Raw genomic sequence first — 10,475 nt, 5'->3', positions numbered from 1 at the left:
GGATTCTGTGATTAATATTGATGCAGGGTCTCTCCTCAGGAGGTCTGGCCTGCTCAGAGAATCTGTGCCTTGAGGTCTGACCCAGTGTGGACAACCTTTCTCCACATTCCCCAACCCCATCTTGTCTGTCCTCATCCACCTGGGACCTCCTTAGCTTGGAAAACTAGTTTCATCAGGTAGAGGGATGTTTCTTTTTTGTTATTTTTGATGCAATTTAAAATTCCTAATTTTTCCCCACTGCAAACAGACACACTACTCAGGTGTGTGCCAGCCCAAGGTGCCACCAAGGATGTTCAGGCCGGGGATCGGTGCTTTGGGGTTGGTGTTTGGAGTCAGCGCCATCTTTCCTTTCTGCCTCAAACTGCCGTCATGCCCTGCGGCCCCATAGAGCCCCATTGGATCCAGGACTACAATTCCCATCATGCCCTGTGCTCCACAGAACCCCAGAATCCCCTCCATATGTCCCATAAGTGTCCCTAGACCCCCAAGGATCCCTAAATGCCCCCTCAGCTCCCATTTGGAAATCTCTAAAAGCTTCCCCAGATCCCCTGAATGCTCCCAACACCATAAATGCCCCTTACAGCAACTTCTGTGAATTGATCTTCTCTCATTCCCTGCGAGCTCAGAGTAGCTCAGAACCCAATCACTCGCCTAAAATTCCTGCTGCGCCCTCCGCCCTAAAGGGCCTGGTTCAAGCTCCCCAAGCTGCCCCCAAGTGCTCCCGAACCACATATGTTCCACTTGGAGGACCTGAAGTCACGGCTCGGATGCAAAGGTGCCCACGAAGTGCTGTCCTGTAACCCCAAACGAAACATCTGAGCCACTTCTGAGACTGCAGCTCCCAACAGGCTTCACACTTCCGTAGAGTGCTGGTGGAGTCGAGACTTCATCTCTCATCATGCCTTGCGCCCCACCAGCAGACATGGCAGCTGTGCCTTGGGCTCCCATGATGCTCCACGGCCCCAACAAACTGTATTATACACGAGCCTACAACTCCCATGATCCCTTGCACCCCAGAGAGCCTCGTTAGAGCACCAGGTGCCAGCCCAGACCCCAAAGGGCCCCAGATTCCCCTCCCTGACCTACAAGTGCAGCCCGGACCCTCATGTGCCACTCTGAAGCCCAGACATTCCCTCAGGATCCCTAAGTTCTCTCTTAGATCCCACTCAATGCCCCCAAGTGTCTTCCTGTCTCTCAGACTCCTTCTAAATTCTTGCCCCAGACCCAAAACTGCCTCGAATGTGCCCCACAAATGTCTCTCTGGACCTCGAAGTGCCCACCTTGACCCTGTCTGAGAAAAATATGATAATAAAGATGACAAAATGACTGCAAATATTATGAATTTTCTTAAAAAGAAATTAGTAACCAATAGAGCCTATTTAATTTATTAAGGGAATTGTGTAACTTAGAACGAATGACCAATAATTTTTTTGATTGCCAGTAATGTATAGAGTTTTAATATAAAAATAAAAAATTAGGTTGTAAAAATATAGAATACGAATAATATAAATAAGAAGAATATAACTGTAATTTTAATATTTAACAATATTTTTATTTGAAAGAGAAATTTATAAGATATTATGATATTATGATTTGTCAGCCCCAGGTGAGAGATAGCATGATATTGTGAGGTTGGGGGTGAGGAGCAGGTTGTCCAAATGGGGTCACCACGCAAGAGGCTCTTTCTTCCATGTGCCCAGACCTCCTAAGAAAACATTCAGCATCAAGATCACTTGGGAAATTCTTCTATCAGTTTCTCTCTGCACTGAAAAGTAGAAAAAAATTCCCCCGCGGTAAACAAAGTCAAGAGATGCACTTTGAAATCTTTCACTTAAACAGAGCTCCAAACTGACTCCAAGCAGCTGGGCAAGCCTTGGAGACTTGATAAGAATTGAAAGAAGACAAAGAAGTCCTGGTGGCTTGCTTTATTTTAATGACCCCCAGGGTGGATTTGGGGCTGAGTCCAGAAGCCCCAGGCACTGAGAGAAGGTTGAAGAAGCTGCCCAAGGAGTCAGAACCAAACCTCCAAGTCCCTTGGAGCATCACTGGCCCCACTGAGGGCAGGGACTGCCAAAGGCTCCCTGGGACGGGTGAGAGCAGATCCTTGAGGGCAGGACTGCAGAAGCCAAAGGCTGTGAGCAGGAACTGCAATGCTGAGCAAGTTCTGGGCTGGTTGGAGGCAGAAAGGCCAAGGGCTGAGCCCAGACCTGGCCCAGCAGGGCCTGTCCCTCACGGGTGGCTCGGGGCTGTTTCTGGGCCACTGGAATGGGAGGGGCAGCAAGGACAAATGGCATCACCCTGTAAGACACTCCAGATGGTCATTAACCAAGGGCCAGTGTGACACTGTGGGGCCTCATGGAAGCAAGAGGCAGTTGTGAGCCTGAGGGGCTGTAACACCACAGAACACTGAAGTGCTGGGGGTGACCAAAGGCTTCTTTACTCGAGCTTGGTGCACAGGAGGATCCCTACCAGATATTCTACCCAGAAAAGGGTCAAATGGCGCCCAAATTTTATTTTCAAAATATAGAAAATCAAGGAATTTTGGAAAAGGATTTAATATAGCATACAAGTTTTCATAAATAACCTCTCATAGCAGTAACTTCATTAGCTTTGCCCATTTAACCTCAAAACCTTTAAATACTTCAGTAGTTGAGGTACCCGAAACTGTTTCATATAAAGAGCATTAGGAGGGGAAGAAAGAGAGACAGAATGAGAGAAGCTCTGTAGAAAGACACACATATTGTTACCATGTCCCACCCGCTCTCTTCAAGGCTGTGCCTGCACACAGGCCCAGGAGAAGCTTTCCTGTTTGTGAGGAAAGAATGGAAATGCCTGAGCAGGTTTCCTGAACAACAAACCCTACTCAGGAACCACATGCTCAGTACAGACTGCCTGGAATGATGTCACCTTTCTACAAGAGACAGTGTGACCTGAACTGATCTCTGTAAGCAGAATTCTCTGAGTCTTTCAGCTGAATTCTGTCCCTGTTCTTTGCCTGGATCTCTGTGCAGATGGAAGCTGCTGGTGCCATTCTCACCTTTTACCCATCTTCTGAATGCAGACAGATGTTCCCAGGTGTGTTAGGCAGGTGCTGCTCAACGTTTATGCAAAGCTTTTGTATCCTCATGGAACCAAGGAGACCCTTGTGACACAGTGGGGGCTCACGGAACCAAGGAGACAATTGTGACAGTTCAGAATCTCACAGAAACAAGGCTCTATTGTGACATTGAGGGGAATTATGGAATCAAGGAGACCCTTGTGACACAGTGAGGCCACAGGGAACCAGTGGTCCATTGTGACAACGCAGATCTAAGGAGACCATGGTGACACTATGGGACCTCATGGATCCAAGAGGCCATTGGGACACTGAAGGACTTCATGGAACCCAGAGTCCAGTGTGACATTGCAGTGCCTCATCGGAACAAAGGAACCATTGTTGGTCAGCACAGAAACTCATGGAACCCAGGGACCATGGCGAAATGGCACGGCCACATGGAACCAAGGAGACCTGTGACATTTAGGAATCCTATGGAACCGAGGTTCCATTATGGCACTGCAGAAGCAAGGAGACCATTGTGACATTATGGAAGCTCATGGAACCAAGCAGCCATTGTGGCACTCCAAGGTGTTGTTGACCAGGGAGACCATTGTGACACTCCAGAACCACATGACACTAACGGTTTATTGTGACACAGCAGGGTCCCATAGAACCAATTGTCCATTGGGACAGTGCAGATCCCAGGAGACCATGGTGATATTTTGGAAGCTCATGGAACCAAAGGTCCATTGTTACAGTCCAGAACCAAGGAAAGCATTGTGACAGTACAGAACCTCATGGGACCAAGATTCCATTGTTATGCAGTGGGGCTTCATGGAACAAAGGAGCTGCTGTGACACAGCAGGGCTGCATGGAAACAATGGCCCATAGTGATACTGCAGATCCAGGGAGACCGTGGTGATACCACAGAACCTTATGGAACCAAGAGTCCAGTGTGACACAGCAGAACCTCTTGGAATAAAGGCAATCATGGTACACTATGGAACCTCATGGAATCATAGATACAATGGAACACTGTGGGCCTCATTGGAACAAAGGACATGGTTGATGAGACAGAAGCTCATGGAAACTCTGGGACATTGTGACACTGCAGAGCCTCATGGAACCAAGGACAGCACTGTGACACTGAGGAACCCCATGGAACCAAGCAGCCTTTTTAATACTGCGGAACCAAGGAGAGCATTGTTGACAGAACAAAACCTCATGGAACTCAGGGGCCGTTGTTATACAGCGAGGCCTCATGGAACCAAGGGGCCATTGGGACACTGGGGCCCCATGGAACCAAATATTCATTGTGACCAAGCAGGGCTGCATGTAACCAATTCTCCATTGTGATACTGCAGATCCAAAAGACCGTGATGACACTATGGCACTTCATGGAACCAAGGGGCTGTTGTGACACACCAAGGCCTCGTGGAACCAAGGAGAGCATTGTGACAGTACAGAACCAGGAGGGACATTTTGACAGTACAGACCCAAATGGAAGCAAGGGGCCATTGTTACATAGCAGGGCCTCATGGAACCAAGGCACCATTGTGACACTGCTGGGCCCCATGGAACCAAATATTCATTGTAACCCATCTGGGCTACTTGTAGCCAATTGTCCATTGTGATACTGCAGATCAAGAGACACTATGGCAGTTCATCAACCAAGGGAAAGTTGTAGCACTCCAAAGCTTCATGGAACCAAGAAGAGCATTGTGGCAGTGCAGAACCAAGGACAGTATGGAGCCAAGGGACTATTGTGAAACTGTACAAGGGACAAAATGGAGTCAAGGACAGCACTGATACTGAAATGTGCTAGATAGAAATTTTGAACATAATTTTGAGTATTTGAAAGCAGATATTCTTTATTACAGCATGGTGGTCACTCTGCTAATCCCTCATCCATTTGTGTGTACTGGGCATAAGGTGAACAGAGATTTATCACATGCACTAATTATGTCTTCAGTAGCTATCCCCACTTCCTTTGACTTTATTTGACATAATGGTACCCATTATCGCAAATACTTATGTGGTTCATTGGGGTCTGTCTTCAACATCTGGTAAAGGTGGCTGTTCCTTGATCCCTGCTTTTAAATGATGGCAATTTCCTTGTTTTGCATTATTTCTGCTTTATCAGAAGTCTTTCAGAGCTGAGCTGGCATCCTGCTTGCATTTTGAATGACTTCTGTTTGCCTGGTGACATCTTGATCTGTTTCTCCAAGGCTGTGCTCTTCTGTTCTACTGTCCTTGATAAAAGTAAATGTTATCTCCTCCTGTCCTCATCACAGTCTTCACCCCAAACGAGGCGTGTCTGCAACCTCCTCCAACCCATGGGCTTGGGGTGGGCAAGTGTTCCTGACAGAACAGGGATGGGAGAGTTGGGTGGATTGACAAGGGGGATGTTCCATTCCTTGTCACACAACAATCAGCAATAAACTGAGAGATGTGATGGAGACACAAGGGAAATAGGGATTGATTTATTTTTTAAGACATTTTTCTTTCAGAATGGCACCTACATTTCTGCCCTTGAGTACTTAAACATTTTCCACTGATTGGAGATTTCCTGGGGATTAGTTTGCTTCTGTTTGTGGTCTTTGCTTTTTTAGTTGGTTTGTTTGTGGGTTTTTTTTATTGTGGGTAGGTTTTGCTTAGTTTTTTATTTTTTGTCGTGTTTGTTTTTTTCCCTATTGACTTTCTTCTGATGCATAAGTTTTTTCTCTCTTTTCAAGTTGCTTGGTTTTTACCTGATGGCAAGGCAAATCTATTCAGCTCAGTCATCTTGCCCAATTATGTTTTGCAGTCATCATCAACTAGAAGAGTTTGGTAACAGACTTCCTGCAGCTTGGGAGCATTCACAAAGGAGTTGAAAGTGCACTGTTGTGCCACCAGAACTGTGCCACCTGTGAGTGTTGATGATGGTGTTTGTTTTCACTTGGGTTCATCTCCCCCCCACGCACACGATGCATTGCTCAAATCTCCTCAGCACAGAGCAAACACAGACTGCTCATGGGCCACTTGGTGTCCCTCCATGCAGGGACAAACAACCTCCTGCAGGTGGGGCAGAGGCCAGTGCTGGGTATGGTGGTTGCAGGTGCTGGTGTGGGACCATTGCCCTGGGGCACCTTCCCAGGCTGTGCCCAGAACAAAGACAGAGCCCAGGCCCTGCTCTGCAGTTCCCTCTGGTCCATCCCAGGAGCTCTGGCTGTGCCAGGACACTGCTGTGTGCCCCCTGCACACTGCCCCTCTGCCCCAGACACTAAGCTTTGCTTTGCCAGGGCATTCCTGGAGCACATTCCTGACAGCAGCTCTGGAGGAGAGCAAAGCCTTCCTGCCCTGCCCTCAGGAGATCCCTTTGCTGGTGCAGCTGCTGTGCTGGAGCCCAGCTGTGTCCCAGCAGTGCCCATGGCCTGTCCCTGCCTGTGTTCACAGCAGGGACACGCAGCAGGACAGTGACCAAGCTGCCAGAGCACTGCGGCCTTACAACTACAGAAGGGCTGGCAAGGAGAGGGTGGAGCTCGGAAGAGCAGATGTGGGAAGAGCCAGGGCCATTGTCCCTGGCTGTGCTGCTGTGCTGGAAGACTCTTCAACTCTTCCTCTGCTCACAGGCACTGCTCTGCTGAGACAGAGAAGGACTGAGAAAGAATCCAAGACACAAAGGAGAGGGCATGCACTTACTTTTATTTAAACGCATGTGAAGAGACCTCTTGCATATTTTTGCCTTCCAAAAGAAAAGTAGATATTAATGTAAAAATGCAAGGAGTAATTTAGAGTATTTTGTACAAAACACAACAGTAGAAAAAGTTAAAAAAAAAAAAAGGACAAATAAGAAAAAAAAAAGAGAGAGATTGTAAAGAGTTACATTCTAAAGGCTCTGCAGAAGAAAAGAGAGCATTTAATGCTTCTGAAAATACAGAGTCATCAATTTTCTTTGGGCTCCTTTGAGCTCCTGGTTCCTCAGGCTATAGATGAGGGGATTCAGGGCTGGAGGCAACACTGAGTACAGATATGACAGGGACAGATCCAGAGATGAGGAGCAGATGGAGGGGGGCTTCAGGTGAGCAAATACTGCAGTGCTGAGAAACAGTGAGACCACAGCCAGGTGAGGGAGACAGGTGGAAAAGGCTTTGTGCCGTCCCTGCTCAGAGGGGATCCTCAGCACAGCCCTGAAGATCTGCACATAGGAGAAAACAATGAACACAAAACAGCCAAGTGCTAAGGAAGTAGTAAAAGCAGAAGCCCCAAATTTCCTGAGGTAGGAGTGTGAACAGGAGAGCTTGAGGATGTGTGGGATTTCACAGAAGAACTGGCCCAGGGCATTGCCATGGCACAGGGGCAAGGAAAATGCATTGGCTGTGACCAGCAGAGCAGTGAGAAAGGCACTAGCCCAGGCAGCTGCTGCCATGTGGGCACAAGCTCTGCTGCCCAGGAGGGTCCCGTAGTGCAGGGGTTTGCAGATGGACACGTAGCGGTCATAGCTCATGACGGTCAGAAGGGAATATTCTGCTGAAATAAAAAAAGCAAAAGTCCATAGCTGTGCAACACATCCTGCATAGGAGATGTTCCTGGTGTCCCAGAGGGAATTGTGCATGGCTTTGGGCACAGTGGTGCAGATGCAGCCCAGGTCAGTGAGGGCCAGGTTGAGCAGGAAGAAGAACATGGGGGTGTGCAGGTGGTGGCCGCAGGCTACGGCGCTGATGATGAGGCCGTTGGCCAGGAGGGCAGCCAGGGAGATGCCCAGGAAGAGGCAGAAGTGCAGGAGCTGCAGCTGCCGTGTGTCTGCCAACGGCAGCAGGAGGAAGTGGCTGATGGAGGTGCTGTTGGACATTTGCTGTGTCTTGGCATGGGGTTCTGTTAAAAAAGCAATCATGGAATAGTTCAGTTTGGAGAGAATTTAAATATCCCAGCCCAGCTTGGTGGCACTTCCTCTGCACTGCCTGACCAGGGCTCTGTTGCCTGGAGCTGTCCCTGCCAGCAGCTGCTTCCCTGTGCCCAGTGCTGGGCCCTGCCAGTGCTGCCAGATCCCAGTCCATCCCTGGGGGCTCAGCTCTGCTCTGCAGACCCCTCCCACCAAAGGGCACTGCCCAGAGCCATCTCTGCCTCTGCAGCCTCTCATGGCAGCATCAGAGCAACCCTGAGGAGGCTGGAAAAGTGAACGTGATGCTGCCTGTAAGGGAACTTGTGCTGATTTCTCGCTTCACCTTGTTTATTACGATGTAGATAATTTTTTAATTTTTTTTTTTCAACCTGAACTGAGAGATGAATTTCAGTCTGCTATTTCCCATCCAGGCAACCCAGAGCAGTAGATTTAATAACAGCTCCTGCCTTGCTATGTTCCCTGTATAATCTAATTCAAAATGTTCTGGAGTGAAACATCATGCTAGAGTCATGACACATGAGTCCTGAACAATGCAGCATCCTCACCACACAAGGAGAACACTTCCAAGCCTTCCCAGCTGTCTCCTTCCACCCAGACCTTGTCCCCCGGTGCTGTGAGCAGCTCCCAGGGCTGGCTGAGAGCTGTCCCTGACTGACAGCAGAGTCCCTGCCCCAGCACAGTGCCCTGGGCTGCAGGACCCTGCTCTGCACAACAGCCCTGGGCACCCTTGGCTGCTCTACACAAGAGAGAATCAGAGAATGTACTCACAGAGTCTGTAGGCATTGGGATGTTGCAGCTTTAGGAGATCACTGCAGGAGCTGCAGCTGCCTTGTCCTGCAGCCAAAGGCTTCCTGTGTCAAGGGCTGGGAGTGATTCTGCCCCAGTCACTTCTGAGCATCTTCCCAGCCCTGACAGATTGTAGCTCTCTGTGCTTCTGTGCTGTGCCTGGGGTGGCTGCAGGCAGTGTCCTCAGCCCTGCTGGGCAGGGAGAGGAGCTGCTCCTCAGCAGAAATGTCTTTTTGAAGCTCTTCTTGGTTGTCAGGATTGCCCTCTGTGCCAGGAGCTCGGCCCAGCTGAGCAGCACACACAGAGCACAAGTAGTTTAATGACCTTCTCAGGGCTTTGGTGCTGTTTACATAAGACTCAGTCATTCAGAGTGTGCTCAAAAAACTTCTCAAGAACTCCAAGTGAGGTTTAAAGTCCAAAGTTTCTTGAAGTTTTAATGGGTCCCACTGGGGGATATGATTGAGAAAGTGTCCCCAGGTTCCAGTGAGAGTAGAACACTGGAGGCAGTGATGACAGGAGGGGACAAACAAGGGAAAGGTGTCTCTGATGCTGAACAAACCTGGATGTGTAGAATGATGTGTTCACATAAGCTTAGGAGTTATCCCACATTGGACCTGAGATCTGAAAAAAATGATGTCCACTTTAATGCCAAATTAGTGTTAAGAAGTCTTAGTCTGATATTTTGGAGATTTGGTTACAGCAGGGCCTCACAGAACCAAGGAGTCACCTGTGCCACTATGAAACCTCAAGGAACAAAGGGACCTTTTGACACTGTGGGGCTGCATGAAACCAAAATCCATTTTGTCAGAGTGGGGCCAAATGGAATCTGTGGTCACTTGTGACACTGGGAAACCTCATGGAACCAAAAGTACATTGTGACAGAGAAAGGCCTCATGGAACCAAGGGGCCCTTGTGACACTGTGGAGCCACATGGAACCAATGGTCCATTTTTATACTGCAGATCCAAGGAGGCCATGGTGACTCTATTGAACCTCCTGCAGCCATGGGTGCACTGTGACACTGCTGGGCCCCACAGAACCAAGAAGTCCATTGTGACACTGCGGAACTTCATGGAACAAGGTGACCATGTTATACTACAGAACCCTGTGGGACAAAGGGTCCATGGTGACACAGCAGAACTGTTGCTGAGATTATGAAAGCTCATGGAACTAGAAGTCCATTGTAACCAAAGGACCATTGTGACACTGTAGGGCACCATGGATCCAAGGGATCATTGGGACACTGTGCCTCGTGGGGCCTCGTGGAACCACAGGCATCATTTTGACACTGCTGGGCCACGTGGTCCCATAGGGCCAGTGTGAAACAGCAGGGCTTGGTGAAACCGAAGACCATTGTGGCTTTACAGAGCTCTGTGCAGCCAAAGGGCTGCTGTGATCCTGCAGGGCACTGTGGATCCATGGAGACCATTGTGGTACTGCCAGACCCCATGGAATCATGGAGACAATTGTGATGCTGTGGGTTCCCATAGAACCAAGGGGACATGAAAAAGTCTGGCATGCTTGGCCTCCCATGGACCACCAGACAGGTCAAAATGAATTTTGCATGAAGAGGGCTGCCTCTCATCAGCCACTGGAGCACTGGGGCTCTGGGCTTTCCTTCCTATGGAGAAGAACTCTCTGTCTTCCTGGTGCCCATGGCCGAAATTGGTACCGCCCCTAAAAAACTCCCTGTATGCAAGGGTTTCTCTCAGAGAAAAGCTGCCATGACAACCAGATATGGCTATCTTTGGCTCTGGTGGTCAGCTCTCAT

The 10,475-nt window shown here is 49.0% G+C and overlaps 1 protein-coding gene across 1 annotated transcript; it reads right to left on the bottom strand.

The window, feature by feature from the left end:
- Window positions 1-6,935: 6,935 nt before the first annotated feature.
- On the bottom strand, window positions 6,936-10,058 carry LOC306815882 (olfactory receptor 14J1-like; the record flags this gene model as incomplete). Its single annotated transcript, XM_079332395.1, has 2 exons — window positions 6,936-7,819; window positions 9,974-10,058. 2 exons carry the CDS (start codon window positions 10,056-10,058, stop codon window positions 6,936-6,938), a joined length of 969 nt encoding a protein of 322 aa, XP_079188521.1.
- Between the last annotated feature and the right edge of the window lie 417 nt (window positions 10,059-10,475).

The sequence above is a fragment of the Erithacus rubecula genome (genome assembly GCF_903797595.1).
Source record: "Erithacus rubecula genome assembly, contig: scaffold_272_arrow_ctg1, whole genome shotgun sequence".
NCBI classification, from domain to species: domain Eukaryota; kingdom Metazoa; phylum Chordata; class Aves; order Passeriformes; family Muscicapidae; genus Erithacus; species Erithacus rubecula.
This window is presented reverse-complemented; position numbering and strand designations above follow the sequence as displayed.